This window comes from Benincasa hispida, chromosome 1 (genome assembly GCF_027475165.1).
Source record: "Benincasa hispida cultivar pf3 chromosome 1, pf3_genome.v1.1, whole genome shotgun sequence".
NCBI lineage: Eukaryota > Viridiplantae > Streptophyta > Magnoliopsida > Cucurbitales > Cucurbitaceae > Benincasa > Benincasa hispida.
Window position 1 is genome coordinate 55,463,369 of NC_143478.1, and position 20,971 is coordinate 55,484,339.

Consider the following 20,971-nt stretch of genomic DNA (forward strand, 5'->3'; position numbering starts at 1 on the left):
TTAAAATCATAATGTAACCCATTTGGTAGAACAATACTTGTAGATGAGCCAAAAGTTGGTTTGAAGAGCCAAATATATATCCAAATAAATATATTTGTGGGGTTTCTAGAGAGCTCCATTGGATTGTTTGGTTTGATTGGCTTTTGTGGAGTGTATTAGGACCATATAATTAAATATATTTATTATATGCAATTAAGTATTCATTCAATTTGCTTCTTGAAAATGACAACTTTGTTTGTATGTATTTTTCTCTCTTTAAAAAAAATATATATATAAACTTTATAAAGAGACCAAAGTGTTGTTTTTGGTAGTGATGGAACATTGGTTCATAGTTAAAAACAAAATGCATTGCAAAGTGGATCATAATTAATCAACTCTTGCAGTAAACTTGACTCTTATTTATGTGGTGATTATCAATTAATGATATCACCAAAGTCAATTACATCATGATTGGTGAGTGTCAATCATCTTAAAAACACATCAATATTATTTGTTTAAATTGGGTCATTTCCATTTCTACTACCATTGAAATAAAATAAGTTAGTTATAGAATTGTTTTTAAATATAGAAAAAATGAACCAAAATATTTACAAGATATAGTAAAATTTTAGAATTATGAATGATAAATGTTGATATCACTTATAGAATGAATGATAGACACAGATAGATATTGATAGACTTTTATCAGTGATATCATCATCTATCATTGATAGTTCTAAAATTTTACTATATCTTGTAAATATTTTCAACAGTTTTATCATTTCAAATAATTTTCCTTAGTTATATGTATATCTAATTTTGATATAATTTTATAATTTAAGTGAATACAAAAATTATAATATATGCACTTGATTGATTTAAAGGGGGAAAAACCTAGTAAATGAATTGTTTTTATTCATTATTTCATAGTCTATTTATTTATATATAAGTCTAGTATAAAACTTAAAATGAAAAAAAAAATGTTTATTAAATATGGATAGTTCGTTTTCCTTTTTAAATAATTGTTTTTAAAAAAGATTATAAGAGATCAAATAAAAAATGAAAATACTAAGTTAGGACAAAAGAAAATGTTAGGTTTTGCTTGATAATGTGTTCTTTTTAATAGTATTAGTAAGGTTATTTATTTAATTGCCTTTTTTAAATTACTCCAAATCTTGCCCAATTTTATGAATAATAATCTAAAAAACAAAAGGTGAATTTTTAAAAATAGAAAATAGATAAATTATTTACCTAAAATAACAAAATTTAATCATTTTATATTTTTATTAGTTTCTATTACTAATAGATAATGGCAAACTTCTATCAATTTTTATCAATAATAGATTTCTATCAGTTTGATAAACATTGATAAAATCAGTATTTTTTTTTTTTTACTATTTCTATAAATAATTTTACATTTTTTTATCTATGAAAATTTTCCAAAATCCCAAAAGGTATACCTTAATTTTGAAGATTGATTTTTTTTTCTCTCGAAATCTAGCAAAGAATTTAAAAGCATTGTTCTAATAATATTAATTTAATCAAGGAAGTTGTTCGCAATCATATTAAAAATTAAAACATATTCTTTAATCTTAGAGAATGAAAATGTTAATGAATTTCAAAGTATTTTTATGAGGTGGATGCAAAATATGGATGCATACATAAATAAATACAAACTAACACCTACATATACATATGATATGTAAGTATGGATTTGAATAGCATAAAGATTGTACACATGCAAACACATATGTATTAATACATACATATATTCGAATCATTACGAAGTTATGTACAACTCCTCCATATAATATAATATATTCAAGGTTCAAATATTACTTTGGTTCCAATATTTTTATTCTTGGTTCATTTTAGTCAATATACTATCAATTTTGGTTCATTTTCATATATGTACTTTCAAAATATTTATTTTGATCCTTGTACTTTTAATTTTTGATCATTTGATCTTTGAAATTTCAAAAGTGACCATTTTAATCTATTGAAGATGAATGGATCAAAGTGGTTACTTTTTAAAAATATAAAGACTTAAATAAATTAAAATTAAAATTACAATGACCAAGATAAATATTTTATTGTTTATCTAATGAGTAATTGATTTTAAGGGTTTGGTATATTTCTAATCTTGACGAAATTGGTATAATAATCCTAATGGATAAGAATATGCCATCAACTCCACAAATAATTGTTGGCCTTAATTTTGAATTTTGACCCATTGGCCATTGGTAATTTACTGATTTTTTTTAGTAATTTTTGGAACATATCAAATGCTTTTCAAAAATGGTAAAACCAACACGTTACCTAGCTATATGGATAAAAACTTGTGAGCAATTAACTAGTAATTCTCTAGAGCTAGACTTATGATTGCAACTATATCGTGTCATTATGATTATGTAATGCCCGAACTTAGGAATATATATGAATGAACTGCCATTACATCTAATTGAGAGGGATCCTATAGATATAAAAATATGGTTAAAAATGTCTTAAAATAATTAATAGCTATAATCTATACCAACAATGTTGGATGGCCTCCTAAAAATTTTGCTTAAAAGCATGTGAGTGGGGATAAAGCATGCTAAAAGAACTTGTGTTGGTTTGTGAGAATAGTCTTTACTCTTAATAATAGTTTAAAGCAAGTAAAAATGACGTTATTGGGTCGGACAAAATTGTCGGAACTATCAAGTTTCGAATCCTAAACCTGGAGGATTACATAATTTATTGGTAACTATTATTAGAATATAGGGACCGAACTGACTCTCTAAGATGACTTCAAGAAAGACCAACCTAAGAAGGCATGAACACAGTCGATAAGGCACGCGACCTACTAAGAGCCTGGTCCTAGTTGAGTCGAAGTATACAATGCCCTCTCTCTAATTCTTGTTGTCATTATAGGTACATTCCTATATAATAAATAGAAGGAAAATTGACAAAAGAGATACAAAATATTACCTTAGCTCAGCTTGACAGTATTTTAGTTTAAATATTGATTTTAAGCATCCATATTGGACACAACACGACACCATTCAAGGGCCAAACAACATAATTAGCTTTCAATTTCTGCGTATAAAAAGTGGTGAATTCAATTAAGGTTGAGGGAAAAAAAATGAACAAAAACTCTATATATTATGTCAGATGATGCTACAAGAAGAAAATAGAGCATTATATTAGGTAGATTTATAATTCTATGTTTATGCTGGAGTCATATCTATAACTTGAATTATATTAGTTATTTCTTATCATTTAGTTGAGTTATTTAGGAAGTTATGTATATTTTGTTAGTTAGGGACATAATGATCTTTTGCTAATTGGCTATGCTTAATAGTTTTAAGGATTTGAAAGTGACGTTGTACTATAGTTTTTGAGTTTTTGGTTCTTTTTAATGAAATTATCTAAGTTGATAACAGATTTTTATCATCACTTTGTAATTCTTGAGCAAGGGGTGCATCCAAAGAATAATCAGGTCAATGTAACCAACTAGATTGTGAAGGGTTCGAACTTAGAGTGAGAGACTAGCTAGTTCTCCTTACCTTGTGGTATTCAATCAAAACGTAATCTAAATCTAATACTTTCTTTTGAATTAGAATGAAATTGATTTTGGAGTTTTATTGATTGAGAATTATGGATTCACATATAAAAAAAAACCCTAAGTTTAATTCATTAGGGGTTGTTTGGGCCCCCAACCTTGAGTGGGCGGAGACTAGCTAGAGTGGGTTATTATAGTCCATTTCATATTTGGGGCTCCAGCTATTATAACGTATAGTTAATTACAGTATTGCTATTTCATATTTTTCTTTGTTATAATGTTTACCATTTTCTACTCATCCTCTCATTCTTTATTTGTTACAATGTTTACTGTTTCCTACCTAAACTAAAATAGTCTGCACCCTAAACATAAACTATTATAACCTACAAAGTATTTTAACTCACATACTATAATAACCAAAGGATGAAAATATCGTATTGGTGTGAATATCGGTAACTTAGATTTATAGATATATCAATAGATATTTGGAGGAAAATCAAAATATCACAGAAATTTGTAAAAATATTACGAATTTTTTATTGAAATCTTAGAACAAACTTGTTCAAGTAATAAACTATGACTTTAAACATATAAATCAATAACTAGAAGCCAAAAATTAAGAAAAGATAAAAACAAAATAAGATAAAATAAGATTTGATCGTGTTTCGGATTAGGAAAATCCCATTTCCTAATCCTCGTAGAATTAAGATAAATTCTAGATCAAATCCCTTATAAATACATTATTATAGCTCCATATGAGATATTTTCAAACTCTAGACTTCTTTATTATTTAGTTCTTGACTGACTTTTATATGAAGCCCTTTCTTCCTCAAATTACAAATTTATGCCACGTGAAGGTCAAGTGCATTTTTTCCGGTTCAAAATTTGGCATCAACAGTTAGCATCTGTGGAGACAAGAGTGATTTACTAATACAAAATCGAGAATCTTTGTAAAATAAAGAAAATAAAAGTTATGATGACTTATTTCTCATAGTCTTGTTAAAGAAAAAGTTTAGATGGCAGAAGCTATAAGTGAATTAGATTCCCATATCTTTAATCGAAGAAGAAATTCAAATCATAGCAAAGGAGAAAAATGTTAGGAAGAATACAAGCTTTATTTTTTAAGAAAAAAAGATAGAGGAAAAAAGGGAGGAATTAGCTAGACATTAGATACATGCAACCCAAAGTAAAGTCATCTTCTCCTTGCGAACCTCACGAAAATAACTCTCTTCCTCATTCAGTAGCTTTATTGCCCAACACCCACGCTATCGACCTCTGCACGACGTTCGATGTCAGCCCCTGTTTGGTGATCGACACCCTTCGTTAATCGAACGTTCCCAAAAGAGATTGTTAACTCTAAAAAAGAGCTATGTTTATGACCTTAACTTACTATTTTTGGGTAATTCTTGTGTCTATTCGTCTTATTTTGTAGGAGAATTCATCCCATGGAGCAAGTACGTTGCAAAGATGAAGAATCAAGCAAAAAGAACGAAAAATTGGGAGTTGAATGCACCAAACTGAGCTGAGTCACAAAAGATCAATATGCCCTGTCTCAACGTCACAACGCTCATCAATAGCCTAAGTCCAATGCTCGCTCAATGCTTGAAGGCAGTAGGCTGATGTGTAGGGCACATCCCAACGCTACTCCGAGCATTGCAAAGGTCCGAAGTTTGACAACGCCACCATCGTGATGCCAGCCTAACGCTCCAACTCAACGCTGAACGACAAAATTGTCAACATTGCAATGCTCACCCAGAGCGTTGCGATACTACGAACCTTGACGAACATCCCCCCTCCGTACGCATGTAACCGAGTGTCAGGCCACCATTGTGATGCTTCCTCAACGTTATGCATGTTGTCGTTGCAGCATTGCGATGCTGCGACAGACCTATAAATATGTCATCTTGGTTTCAGCACAAAAGATAGAAGAAAATAATGAGTTGAGCATAGCTTAAGGAGCCAATTGAGTCGAATTGCTGCACGATTTTCACCATAGTCAGCCTCATTTCTACATCTCTAATTGTATTGTCGATATTCCTATACGAGGCTAGGTAAATTTTCTTGGGATTAGTTGTATGACTTAATTCTTGAAGGATAGCTAGTTGATTTTTCTTAATTGTTGTGAACCCTTTGGGTGGATTTGATTAAATCTTAATGAAATTTTTATAAATTGATTTGACAAATTAGTTTATCAAAATTCTTAGTTGCAAAATTATCATAGCCTAGGCATATATTGATTGATTTAGTTGCGCATATTAGGATCACATGTTTAGGGTCTAGACTTTTTCTGAGCAAACTCGTGTATGCCCTAATATAATCTTTCCAAATTAATCATGCTATAAGAGGTTGATCAATCCATTCGAACTCAAGCCAGGGATAATCAATCTATTGCCTACCTTCAAAGGGAATGCAGAGGAGAACCCCCATAAACACATGAAGGACTTCCATATGGTCTATGTAAGTATGCAACCTAATGGAGTTACAGAAGAACAATTGAACCTTAAGGTGTTTCCTTTTTCCTTACAGAACGACACTAAGGATAGGTCGTACTACTTGGCTCCAGGGTCGATAACTACTTGGAATGAACTTAAAAATAAATTTCTTGAAAAAAAAAATTCCGACTTCTAGAGCCCATTCAATAAAGAAAAATATTTATGGGATTAAACAATTTGTTGATGAATCCTTGTCAGAATATTAGGAATGATACAAACGTTTATGTTCTAGTTTTCCCCATCATCAAATTTTTTACCAATTATTAATTCAATATTTCTATAGTGGTTTGCTTACCAATGACAGGAACTCCATTGACTCGACTGCTGGAAGCGCCCTTGCTGATAAGACACCCAGGGAGGCCCAGGAATTAATCTCACGTATGGCTGAAATCAACCAAAATTTTGGAACTAGGGCTTCTGAATCTGATTCAATTTCTAATTCTGAGCTAAAAGAATTAAGGTTTCAAATATCTAATTTAACTGCTCTTGTGATTCAGATGGCCCAAGGAGGAGTTGCTCAGGTGAAGGCTTGTGAAGCTTGTGGAGCAGTAGGACACACCTTTAAAGCATGTCTTGAAGCCCAAGTCAACGCAGTTGTGGGTTACCAGAGGAAATACGACCCTCATGCTCCAGTGTATTATCCACTATAGTGTGACTACCATAATCTCAAATTGGGAGGTCGGGTCCAAAGACAAGGGCATGATAGTTTCAATCATTCTAATCAACCATCATCATCTTCCTTAGGTATGTCTTTAGAGGATAACGTCAAATCTTTGGCTGACAACTCCGATAAATTTCAATAGGAAATCTAGCAACTGCAAAAAGGCTCTCTCTAGTTATCACAGGACACCAGGGCATATAAGAAAGAAACCAGGAAGAGTATGGCTAATTTGGGCACTCAGGTCACATAATTAGTTGTTGCAATATGTCGGAAAGAGAGCAAGTGTTCGGGAAAGCTATCTGCCTAGCCAGACCATGCCAATGTGAGTGCCATCACACTCGAGAGTGGTAAGGAGCTTCCATCACCTGCGACCTCTTCAGACACCCCACCTTTACCTAGTAAGTCCAATGAAGAAGATGAGAAAAATTAGACTGAGTCTAAGGCACGCCCGTCTACTCCTAAGGTAAGTACTTCTCCCTCACCTTCTATAGAACCTTATATCCCTAAAGCCCCCTTTCCCAATAGGTTGGCAAGACCGAAACAGGAACGTAAGAACGAAGAGTTTATTGAAATGTTTAAAAAGGTTCAGATAAACATTCCTCTACTGGATGCGATCCAACAAATTCCAAGGTATATTAAGTTCCTTAAGGAACTCTGCACCAAGAAGAGAATAGGTAAGGATAAGGAACGGGTAGTGGTAAGTAAAAATGTATCAGCTCTGCTTAAACATAATATGCCTGAAAAATTCTGAGTCCCAGGTATGTTTACTTTACCCTGTATTATTTGTAATAGAGTCATTCAACATGCCATGCTTGATTTAGGAGATTCTATCAATATCATGCCTTATCATGTGTATGAAGATCTCAATTTGAATGATTTGCAAAAAACTACTATGTGCATCCAATTAGTTGATAAATCTTACATCAACTCCTAGGGATAATTGAGGATTTGTTATTCCAAGTAAAATATTTGATTTTCCCGATTGATTTCTACATTTGAAAATGGATGAAGTCTCTTTTCCTTCCTCTTCTACAATTCTATTAGGAAGGCTCTTTATGAAAACTACAAAAACAAAAATCGATGTTGATAAGTTATATAGAGTTTTATGGGGAGGTAGTTGCATTTAATATGTATGATGCCATGAAATTTTTCGAGGAATATATGTCCTTGTGTTTGATTGAGACACATGATTTATCAGATGAAATTGTTTTACATGATGGTGATGATGACTCTGATAAATTGATTGCTCCTTATATTGATTTGGATTTACATGACTTGCATGATTTATCTCTTTCTACTGTTGATGTTAACAACTTTGAGGAACCTTCCTCTGATTTTGATACTATTGATTTGTAGGTACAATGGATTGAGCGAAAGGCTCTCCCTAGTCTTTGAAATATGTGTACTTGGGCGAAGGGAACACCCTTCTAGTTATAATCTCTAAGGAGTTGACACCCACCCAAGAGGAATCCTTAGTTGAGACTCTGAAAACCTATAAGAAGGCATAGAATAACTCTTAAGGAAGTGAGCCCTTCTTTTTGCATACATAGAATAACTCTTAAGGGAGGAGCCAAGCCTACAGTTTAACCCCTCAGAAGGCTCAACCCCACGATGAAAGATATTGTTCTCAAGGAAATTATTAAACTTAATGAAGTCGGTATCATTTATCCAATTTCTGACAGCAAATGTGTGAGTCCTATTCACATAGTTCCAAAAAAGACCGACATGACAATTGTGAAGAATGACGGGGGTGAGATGGTGCCAATGCGTGTTCAAAAAATATGAAAGATGTGCATCACTTTCAAAAGCTCAACGAGGTAGCTAAAAAGGATCACTTTCCTATCCCTTTTCTTGACCAGATGGTGGAAAATCTTGCTCGAAAGCCATTCTTTTGTTTTTTTTTTATGGATTCTTCAGATTCTACCAAATCCTAATCGCTCAAAAAGACCAGGAAAAGACTACCTTCACTTGCACTTATGGGACTTATGCCTTCAAGAGGATGCTCTTCGGATTTCGCAATGCCCTAGGTACGTTCCAAAGTTGTATGATGAGTATTTTTTCTAATTCCATAGAAAGGTGCATTGAGGTATTCATGGATGATTTTACACTTTATGGAGAGTCTTTTGATGATTGTTTGCATAATCTTGGTTTGGTAATGAAACATTGCATTGAAACTAATCTTGTATTGAATTATGAAAAGTGTCACTTTATGGCTTCACATGGGTTTGTTTTGGGACATCTAGTTTCTGCAAGGGGAATTGAGGTAGACAAGGCAAAGATAGATGTTATTGCTAACCTCTAGTATCCTACATGTATCAGGGACATTCGTTCTTTTCTTGGTAGCACAGGTTTTTACATGCATTTCATCAAGGATTTTTCGAAGCTGACACTACCACTACCAACATTGTTGCAGAAGGATGTACCTTTCAATTTTGAAAAAGAATGTCAAAAGGCCTTCAACACTTTGAAGGAAAAGTTGACCACCACCCCGATTCTTCAGCCTCTACGATGGGACGTACCATTCAAGATCATGTGTGATGCTAGCAATCTAGTAGTGGGAGTGGTTCTAGGATAGCAGGTCAACAAGAAAAGTCATGTTATATGCTTTGCATCAAGGATGCTAAATCCTAACTAGATAAACTACACCATGACTGAGAAAAAAATTTTGGCAATTGTTTTCGCTTTAGAAAATTTTCGCTCTTACATTCTTAGCTTTCCTATTACTATTTATACTGACCATTCTGCTCTTAAGTACCTCATGACCAAGAAGGATTTTAAGCCCCGACGTGTGTTGGATGCTTCTTCTTCAGGAGTTCAACTTGACCATCAAGGATAAGAGGGGAGCAGAAAAGTCAGTAGCAGACCACTTAAGTAGGATTATGCAAGAGGAGGATCCTACATCTGTACAAGAGGACTTCCCTAACGAGTTCCTATTCCAAATCACCACGCCTATCCCATGGTATGTTGACATGGTAAATTTTCTAATTACTGGTAAGTTCCCCTATGACATGCCAAGTTCTAGAAAGGCTAAACTGAGGATTGATTCCAAATACTTTGTTTAGGACCCGTCATACATTTGGAAGATTTGCTCTAACCAAATCATTAGAAGGTGTGTCCCAGATGAAGAGTTTTAAGTCTGTACTTTCATTTTGTCATTAGATGGCGTGTGGAGGGTATTTTAGCCCAATGAGGACTGCTAGGAAGGTTTTGGATATTAGGTTGATCTGAAATTCTCTATTTCCTGACTGTTTTGCATTTTGTAGTTCTTGTGAGAGATGTCAAATGTTGGGTTCTTTATCTAGGAGAAACGAAATGCCACTTAATTCTATTCTTATGTGTGAGATTTTTTATGTTCGGGGCATGGATTTCATGGGACCCTATCCTTCCTCTTATGGGTACTTGTATATTCTGTTGGCAATGGATTATGTATCGAAGTGGGTTGAGATTATCCCCACTAGGATTACCAATGCTGTTGTTGTTTCAAGTTTCTCAAAGGCTAACATCTTTTCCAAGTTTGGATTCCTCGAGCAATAATTAGTGACCAGGGTACACACTTTTGCAACCGGACCATTGAGACACTTATGATGAAGTATGGATTCCACCATCGGGTTGCTACTCTGTACCATCCTCAAATGAATGACCAAGCAAAAATATCTTATTGAGAGGTCAAGAGCATCCTGGAAAAACTATCAATCCAACAAGGAAAGATTGGAGCACACGCCTTGATTATGCTCTTTAGGCTTACACAACTGCTTTCAAAACTCCCATTGGGATGACACCCTTCAAGCTTGTCTATGGTACGACATTGCCGATAGAAGTCGAGGACAAGGCCAATTGGGTGGTTAAGCAATGCAATATGAATCTAGCCCAAGCCAGTGAAGAGAGACTTCTAGAACTACCAGAATTGGAGGAATTACGCCTTGAAGCCTATGAAAACCCAAGAATCTATAAAGAAAAGTCAAAACTAAGGAAGAAATTCAAGGTTGGTCAGAAAGTGCTGCTTTACAGTTCACATCTCTCACTCATGCCCGTTGAGATTAGGAGCCTGAAAACAGGGAAGGAGTTCAAGGTGAACGGGCACCGCCTTAAAATATTTAATGAAGGGGAAGTCAACTCAGCTTACTCGAGTTTTCTGTTGACTCTGCCTTCTATCATTTGAACCTGCATTACCGACGTTGAGCAAAAGACGTTAAAAGTTACGCTTCCTGGAGGCAACCAGGCGTTTAAGATTTTATTTGCTATCTTTTTCTTATTTTATTTTGTTTCTTTTATTTTCTTTTTGATTGAGTTAAAGGAATGGCTTACTACATTTATTTTTTTTCAGAGGAGAATTACACTTTTGGCTCTTGAAGGAAGTCTTTCCCTATGATCATGCTTGTGTCCAATTCCAGGGGAGTTTTTCTGTTCCCATTGTCCCTTTTTTTGTCGTTAGCATGAATTATAGCCTAGATATACATTGAGGACAACTCATAACAATTAGTTGGGGGTAGACGAAGCATGCTTCGTGATATTTGATTTGTGATCTAAATATTTTGAGTTGGATTTTTGTCTTGATTTTGTTTGGTTGATGATTTAATGTTTGTTCATTCTATTTGTTGTTTCCTTTAAATGTCAAATTGATGATGCACTCATTGGGTTGTTTGTTCTTAAAAAGGAGTAACTTTCATGATTTTGAGCTTTTTATAAAAATATTTTCGTGAGATCTATGCATAATGAGTCTAGGTTGAAAATTTTTTGGTTTTGAATCCTTTAAAAGTCTTAGAAATGGATTATCCATCTCAGATTTTCGTTGTCATCTCGAAAGGCCACCTTTTGGCTTGGGAGTAACCTTTAGTGCCTGAGAGTAAAATTTGACGGTGAGAAAATAGTGGCCTAGTGTGCAAAAAAAAAAAAAAAAAAAGAATAAAACTAGTTGCTATTCTTTTCTGATAAAAAAGGCACTGTTCAATCCTTAAAAAAAAAAAGGAAATAATCGGTGTGCCTGCAAAGAAGAAAAATAGTGTGCGTGTGTGTATGGATAGAGGTGAAAAGAGCTACCTCCACCATATCTAGGTAGGGCCCACGAGAAAAGAATGATAGGTTCCCAGCGGTTGGGTGTGAAAGCTAGCCCTCTAAGTAAAACCAATGCCCTCTATGTCTTATGTGTGTGAGTTTGGGCATTCCTATCTAGTGTTACTCTTTGATTAGAAATAAAGGCATGTCTCGAGCTGATGACCGAGCTAGAGTAGAGGGAAGATGAGATGGGAGTAGCATAAACTTTTTCGAGTCCTCTTCGATTTTTTAAAAAGTTTTCATGCCTTAGTATTTCACTTATACATGGCTCTGATTGTAAAAGTTCCTTTCATAACAAGTCTCAATTGAGTGATTTTTTGAATGGTTATGTGATTTATTATGTGACCTTAAGAACTGTTGAGATTTGATAAATGTTTCGATTAATGGAGTGAACATTTTCTTGTCAGTTTCATGATTGAATGTTATGATCTTGCTCGGGATGATCAAGAATTAAGTTGGGGATATTTATTAGCTCTTTGATAACTTATAGAAATATAAGTTATTGTATCTTTTTCATGTAAAAAAATAAGAAAAAGACATGAAGCTTTGACATTCTTTACCAAAGAATTTATACAAGAAATTGAGTATGCGATCACACACTCTCAAAATCTAACATATCCAAAATTTGGACTGATATTGCTATCTTTGTGCAAAATACCTTTCAGTAGAACCAGATGAACGCACGATCGCATAAGCCAAGTACCCACTGATGCGATCAAGTAAGAACTGCCAGAAAACCAAATGATCGCATAGTTATAAGCGATGAGGCATGACATGACATGGGCGGTGGGAGTCAAATCACAGATTGCGTTGGTAGCCGGTAAGAGAACTTTGTCGAAGATTCATTGAACCTCTGACACGTTGTAGACGGCGCAACAGGATATGGAACTTAATCCGCCCCATCAATGCAATCATGAGAAAGATAAATAAAAAAGAAGAAGAAGAAATCATCCTTGAACGCCTATAAATACCCATGAAATTTTCATGCAGATATAGTGGGAGATGAGAGAAAATTATGAGAGGAAACTCTACTAAAAAACTTCATATTTTTCCATAGAAATTCCCTAGTGAGAGCTTAGGATTCCTATGAGAAAGGAAGAAGGATACCACTGTTTAATGTTCTAAGTGAAGCATGTTGGGTTTTATGTCCTAAAACTCGTGGTTTGTAAACAATAAAACTTATTCTGAAAACTCAATAAATTGTTATTGAATACATGAATTGTTTATTTCATTTTAGAAATTTAATAAACTAAAAAAGATCAATGTATATTACATGAGTACTTGAATATTATGTAGAGACATAAAAGTGGATTAGGTTCGAGTAAATAGTAAAAATGATCTATAGTATATGAATAAGGTTGAGTGTCTTATTCTGGTAACACTATTAGATGCAGCCCACTACGTAGTTGTTAGAGAGAGTTGTAAAGTACTACAAAAGATGTGATCTTAATTCGTATATGTTATGACATGAGGAGTGGGTGCATCCTGTGCAATGAGTTTGTATAAGATCAGACCACGAAATCAGTCACTCTTACTTTATAACGTTAATTACTGTTTAAGACTAACTATTTCAAAACAACCTAGGTAACTTGTCCTTAATCATGAGCTGACTATGAACTCCTATTTATTCGGGATTATCATTCGATTTGCATAGGTGGGGGTTGGCTCAACAGCGCCAGCTCAATAAACCTCTATTTCAGAGGAAGACCAGGTAGATAGCTAGGGACATAGGGTGCAAGATGGAATACACTCCTACCCACTTCTAGGAATAATAGAGAGGTTGTTCCCTTAAGTGCTGACTCCGGGTCTTGAACAAGAGGCCCCACACTCTCATTGCCCCAAGAGGGACTCGGTTTATTGATCGGATCACAAATTAATTGTTCATTAGAGGATCAATGGGACTTAAGGAACAAGAGATAATCTCGAGGGTAAAACAGACATTTGACCCAGCCGTTATTACGAACAACCTGTGAAGGGTTAACTTACTAATTATAATTATATCGAGTGGACATAATATACATTCACTTTGAGGGGTGTGCAACTATGGGCTTTAATGGAGTGACCCATTAGTTAACGAATGGGAGTTAATTCGGTGTAAAGAGTTTAGCCAATTAATCTCGGATCGTTGGAGCCCATGATCTATAGGTCCACGAGGTCCCCCTACTAGCTCGTAAGTTTCAAATTAGAATTAAGGGAATTAGTAATTATGTGTGATATAACTACGCATTTAATTTTGGAATTAAATGAAATTAGAGAATCAAATAATATTTAAATGTGATTTAAAATATTAAGTTCATGAATAGGGATTCATGAGGTGGAATTTGTGTAAAATTAATTTAATATTTGATATTAAATTAATTAGAATTAATTAAATTGTTTAATTAATTATTTATTATTAATTTTATTAGAAAATTAATTTTGTAAAATTAATAAAGTTTTTTTTTAAACTAAATTGATTTTAGAAATCAATTTAGAAAACAGAAATTGAAAAAGATTGGAAAATGGAAAATGGGAGAATTCCATTTTCTTCAACCAAGGAGCTCACTCAAAATCCACCTTATTCTTTCTTCAATTCTCCAAGCATGAGTTGCACCCCATGCAGCCTTCTCTATTGCATGATTTTCCTACAATAAATAGAGAAGATTGAAGTTGAAATCGTAAATGAAAACTAATGCAATTCTTGAGTCTTTGCTGAAAAACTTGAGAGGTTGAAGAAGGAGTTCTTCAAGTTGCTACAGTGAGTCTCTTGTCCAAACTCCCTTCATTCAAGCTTATTTTGAGTCCCACAACTCAATCTAAGACTCCAAGAGAGTAGTAGGGAAGACCTTGAGGTGGTTCACAACAAGATTTGGAGAATATTTACAACTAAATTTGAGATTCAAAAGGTTCTACAAAGGTATGTTTTGAAACCCTCTTATTATTGTATGAGCATGTTTTATTTATAGCCAAAATTGATGAATTAGAATGTTTATTGATCCTTATTGCTTCCGCTACATGCTGATATACTCCTACAAAACAGTCATCAAAAGAGTCATAGGGAGCAAGGCATTGCAGACCGCAACTTGATTCTATATGCCTTTCTTTTTCTATGTGTATTTGCATTATAATTTCTATATAGACAAATTCAAACTTTGCAATATGAATACATGTTCATCTTATCTTTTGTCCATCTTTTCCATCAATATCATGCATAACTAAATTGTCAAATGGGTTGAGAAGTGTGCAACTGACACTACTAAACAACAAGAGAATCATGCGATCAACTTGTCTCATTCATACTTACATGACTTGCTTGAATCAATTGAGAGATTGTTCTAAGTAAATTTAATCAGTATATCATCTGCACATTGCACTCACCGCATGCATCTTAGAAATAAGATAATGTGACCAGATACACTAAAAGTGTTGGACAAAACATTGAATGCATCGCTTGATCGCATAATCCACTTAGTTGTTTAGGAAGTGTTAGTGACAATTCTTCTCAACCCTATCATCATATATCTATCATTAAATTCACATTATTTCATTTAGACATAATGTTCAACGCATAGTACTTAGATGTAAAACAACTCATCCAGTCAACCATTTTGAACATTTCAATTTGCACTACGATCATATTTTTAGTTTCACCGTACATTTGCATGCAATCCTTGCGTTTGACCCAGAACTCACCAGAACTTTGGTTGAATTTGGACTTAGATTCGACTAGATAAAACTAAGCATTAAACCGCATAAGCCTTATCATTTTATTGCATGTTATTAACGTATCAAGTTTTTGGCGTCGTTGTCAGGGATTGTGGTACTAAGTGTGCTAAAACTATTCTTATTGATCTTTGCTGACCTCGACTTTCTAGAGTATTGTACCTTGACTGCAAGAAAGGCGCAAGTTCTATATGAGCAAAGGAAATAATCCCAAGCTTGTATATGACCCAGAAATAGAGAGAACTTTTTGCAGAAGACAGAGAGTCAATAAAAGAAGTTGACAAAACAGATCTCGTAGGATGGCCGAGTAGCAGAACCACCCAGAGGAACTACGAGCGGAAAACAATCACAATGAAGCACTTGCCAACCCAATTTTATTAGCAAATGATCGTAGTAGACCCATCAGGGACTATGCGTCACCCAACTTGTATGATTTCTCTCCAAGAATCATGCGACCAGCCTTGGATGGAACAAGATTTGAAATGAAACATGTAATGCTTCAAATGATTCAAGCGGCCAATCAATTCGAAGGAAGACGTGGTAAAGATCCCCACGCTCACATGAGGAGTTTTATCGAAATATGCGATACCTTTGTATTTCCAAACATCACACTAGAGGAAGTAAGACTCACATTATTCCCATTTTCACTATGCGATAAAGTTAGAAAATGAGCATACTCACTTGAACAAGGGGAGATAATTTCATGGAAACAAGTGGTAGAGAAATTTATAAAAAAGTACTTCCCACCAATAGAAAATGCAAAGAAAAGAAGGTTGATTACAAACTTTCAACAGGGAGAATAAAAAATTCTCAGTGATGCAGGGACGAGATTCAAAAGATTAGTTAGGGATTATCCGCGTAACGTACTTCCTGACTGTCTCTAGATGGAAATCTTTTATTATGGTTTGAACTCAAGTTCACAGATTACCGTGAATGCTACCGCGGTATGGGGACTACTGAACAAGACATATATTGAGGCCAAGAATATTTTGGATCGGATCTTGAAGAATCACAAAGAATTGTAGAAAAATGAAAATGGGCCAGGAACGAACAAAACTCAGATTAATGACGCTATCGCATCTCTACAAACACAAGTAAATGCAGTGACAAATTTTTTGCAGGTGATGAGCATGACTAAGACTGGCACAAAGAGCAAGCAAGTGAACGCGATCACCCAAATGAACAATGGAAGTTGTGTCATTTTTTAGGAACCTCATTCCTTTGAGGAGTGCCCGCACAATCCTCAATCTGTCTACCTCATTAAAAACAACCCTTTTTCTAACACGTATAATCCTGGTTGGAGAAACCATCCGAATTTTTCTTGGGGTGGTAATCAGTAGCAAGCACAAGTCAATCCTCATAATGTCCATAGAGATGGGCTACCAGGTTTCAACAAAGATCAAATGGATTTCAGCAAACAACCAATTCATCCCAGTCATCCATATCCTCTTCCTTAGAAAATTTACCAAAGGAATACATTCAAAAGAATGAAATAGTTCTTCAAAATCAAGCAACATCCATTCGCAATCTTGAATTACAAATGGGCCAGATCACTGGCGGATTGAAAAACAGGCAACAAAGAGCATTTCCCAGCACCGCAGAAATTTCTCACCACTTGAGAGACAAAGGCAAGGAACAATGTCAAGCGGTGACATTACAGAGTGGACACATAATAGTAGAGGCTGTAAAAGGAAAATCGCATGAAGAATCTAAAAGTCAACAAGATAAAGATAATGCGTCCGAAGAAAGTGTTCATAAGGAAGTACAAGAACGAAGAAATAACCACAACAACTCCTACAGCATTAACACCACAGGAAGAGCAATCACCTCCATTTCCACAAAGGTTGAAAAAGAAGAAAAGTGATGAAAATAAATATCAAATCTTTCTTGGAATATTAAAACAGCTGCACATCAACATCTCTTTTGTGGAAGTAATAGAGCAAATGTCCACCTATGCTATGTTCTTAAAGGATATTATATCCAAGAAAAGAAGCATAGGGAAATACGAGATGGTGGCTTTAACGCAAGTCAATACGATAATTCCTCCAAAGATGAGAGACCCTGGAAGTTTTACAATACCTTGTTCAATTGGAGGAATTTATATTGGGCATGCTCTATGCGATCTAGGGGCAAGCATAAATCTAATGCCCTCGTCAATTTTTAAACAATTAGAGATTGGAGAACTCACTCTCACCACAGTGACCCTCCAATTAGTAGACCGATCTCTTGTACATCTGAAAAGGAAGTTGGAAGATGTGTTGGTCAAAGTGGATAAATTCATCCTTCCTGCAGACTTCATTATACTTGATTATGAAGCTGATAAAGATGTCCCTACTATCTTGGGATGGTCATTTCTCTCCACTATAAGAGCGCGGATCGATGTACATAAAGGAGAGATTGCAATGAATGACAATAGTAAAAAGCTAAAGTTTAGCATCATTAAGGCGATGAAATACCCGGATGAAGTACACTCATGCGATATAGATGAGGAATGGCCCTGCAGTTTTGATTGGGAAGCAGATGAAGAATCAGGACCAAAGGAAGAGGCCTACACTGCAGTCAAATCATGTAATGTGATGACTGTAATACAGAAAACTTGTGAACCGATGAATATAGAGGAAGAAAATGGCTTGAATAAAACTTCTCTGGAACAACCTCTGGAATTAAAGGTGTCACCAACCCATTTAAAGTATACTTTCCTGGGACAGAGTGAAACCTTGCCAATCATCATATCATACACACTTTCCAAAGAAAGAGAAGCAACCCTTTTGAAGTATTAAAAAATACAACAAAGCCATAGGGTGGACCCTTGTTGATAATAAGGGTATAAGTCCATCATATTGCATACACAAAATCATATTGGAAGAAGGTCAGAAGAGCTCTGTTGAACCTCAACACAGGTTAAACCCTGCGATGAAAGAAGTGGTCAAAAAGGAAATTATCAAATGGGTCAGCTTAGTGCATTGTGTGCCAAAGAAAAGAGGAATGACAGTCGTACCCAATGAGAACAACGAATTAATATCAATGCATATAGTTACCGGTTGGAAGATCTGCATGGATTATCGGAAAGTCAACGCTGCGACAAAAAAGGATCACTTTCCATTACCCTTCCTTAACCAAATTCTGGATAGTTTGGAGGGGAATGACTACTTTTTCTTTTTGGACGAATACGAAGGGTATAACCAAATTATGATCGCACCCAAGGATCAAGAGAAAATGACATTCACATGCCCATATGGGATGTTCGCTTTTTGTCGCATGTCGTTCGGACTGTGCAATGCTCATAGCACATTTCAAAGGTGCATGATGGCTATCTTTTCGGATTATCTTGAAGATTCTAGAAAAATATTTATGGACGATTTTTCAGTCTACGAAAGGACGTATGAAGTGTGCCTGAAAAGTCTAGAAAAAATCCTAAAGAGATGTAAAGACATAAATCTGGTTCTAAATTGGGAAAGTGTCATTTCATGGTGACAGAGGGGATTGTTCTCGAACACAAGGTTTCTAAGTCTGGTCTAGAAGTTGATCGAGCAAAGATTGAGGCCATTGAAAAGCTACCGCCCCCTACGAATGTGAAGACTTTGAGAAGTTTTCTAGGACATCCTAGTTTCTATCGTAGATTTGTCAAGGATTTCTCAGAAATTTCGACCACTAAACATGCTGCTAGAGGTGGACCGACCTTTTGATTTCAAGGCCAATTGTTTGAATGCATTTGAGAAGTTAAAGAAAGTGCTAGTCTCAACTTCAGTCCTAATATTGCCAGATTGGACGAAACAATTTGAACTTATGTATGATGCTAGTGGATATGTGATAGAAGCAGCTTTAGCTCAGCGAATAGAAGGACTCTTCATCCTATCGCATCGCAAGTAAGACCCTTAATAGCACGTAGGAGAATTATACGTCGACTGAGAAAGAGTTGCTTGTGGTGGTTTTTGCCATGGAAAAGTTTTGACCTTATCTGCTGGGATCAAAGGTCATCATTCACACAAATCATTCTGCTATCAAATACTTGATGACAAAGAAGTATGCAAAACCAAGATTGATTAAATGGGTCCTACTACTTCAGGAGTTTGACACAAAGATTACAAATAGAAAAAGGTCAGAGAATAAGGTCACTGATAATTTATCAAGACTTGAAAATCATGAAAATGATCGCATACAACCTTTTATATACACCTCATTTTCTGATGAATGCTATTGAAAATCGATGAATACTTGCCCTGGTATGCAGACATTGTTAATTTCCTACTTTGCAAGCAATTTCCAGAAGAATATACCTTTCAACAAAAGAAAAGGCTCATGCACGACTATAAATTCTATTATTGGGATGAGCCCAACCTATACAAAAGAGGACTTGACCATATCCTGAGACAATGAGTTCCAGAAACAGAATTTCATCGCATCCTCTTTAAATTCCATGAATCACCCTATGGTGGACATTTTGGAAGTCAGCACACAGCTGCGATGGTCTTGCAGAATGGATACTATTGGCCCACCTTATTTAAGGATGCGCACGAATATGTCATGAAATGCGACAGGTGCCAACGCACCGAGAACATTTCAGGAAAAAAACAAAACAAAACAAAACAAAATGCCAATGAATGTCATCCTAGAGGTGGAATTATTTGATGTGTGGAGAATCAATTTTGTGGGGTTATTTCCATCGTCTAATGGCCACAACTACATTTTGTTAGTTGTTGATTATGTATCCAAATGGGTGAAGGCGATTTCCTGTGCCTCAAATGATGCGTTCACGGTCTCAAAATTCTTGCAGAAAAATATCTTCACACGCTTTGGCACTCTACATGCCACTATAAGCGATGAAGGCACACATTTCATCAATCGCATCGTCAGCAAGATTCTCATCAAATACAACGTTCACCATAAAATAGCCACAGTATACCACCCCCAAACAAATGGTCGAGCAGAGGTATCAAATAGGGAAATCAAGACAGTGTTGGAGAAAGTTGTTAACCTGACGCGTAAAGATTGGGCTCAAAGACAAGACGAAGCATTATGGGCATACCACACTACATACAAAACTTCCATAGGAATGTCCCCTTATGCTCTAGTCTTCAGGAAAGCCTGCCACTTGCCACTAGAACTTGAACACAAAGCATTTTGGGCCATAAAAAATCTTAACTTTGATTTGAAGAGTGCGGGAGATGCGAGGAAGCTTGAGCTATTGGAACTAGATGAATGGAGGCTGCAATCATATAAGAATGCCAAAATTAACAAAGAGCGAACAAAGCGTTGGCATGATCAACGCATCCATAAGAAAAACTTTGAAATTGGCCAAAAAGTTTTATTATTTACTCTCGACTTCGTCTTTTTCCAGGAAAGCTAAAATCACGTTGTTTAGGACCATTCATCATCAAAGAAGTCTATTTGCATAGAGTGGAAGAATTGATTAGTGAAGATGAGACCAACACATTCAAAGTAAATGGGCAAAGGATCAAACCTTACTATGGAGGGGATTTTCACCATGAAAAAATCTCCATAGACTTGGGGAAGCCCAAATGATGCAATACAAGGAGTCCC

General features: G+C 35.2%; 1 protein-coding gene across 1 annotated transcript; it reads left to right on the forward strand.

The window, feature by feature from the left end:
* Nucleotides 1–17,163: 17,163 nt before the first annotated feature.
* Nucleotides 17,164–18,210, forward strand: LOC120077920 (uncharacterized). Its single transcript, XM_039032029.2, has one exon. The coding sequence runs from the start codon at nt 17,164–17,166 to the stop codon at nt 18,208–18,210; it is 1,047 nt and encodes a 348-aa protein (XP_038887957.2).
* Nucleotides 18,211–20,971: the final 2,761 nt, after the last annotated feature.

What these genes read in the sequence shown, in the direction of transcription:
- LOC120077920 (XM_039032029.2), top strand. Translation starts at nt 17,164, where the DNA reads ATGCGTCCGAAGAAAGTGTTCATAAGGAAGTACAAGAACGAAGAAATA.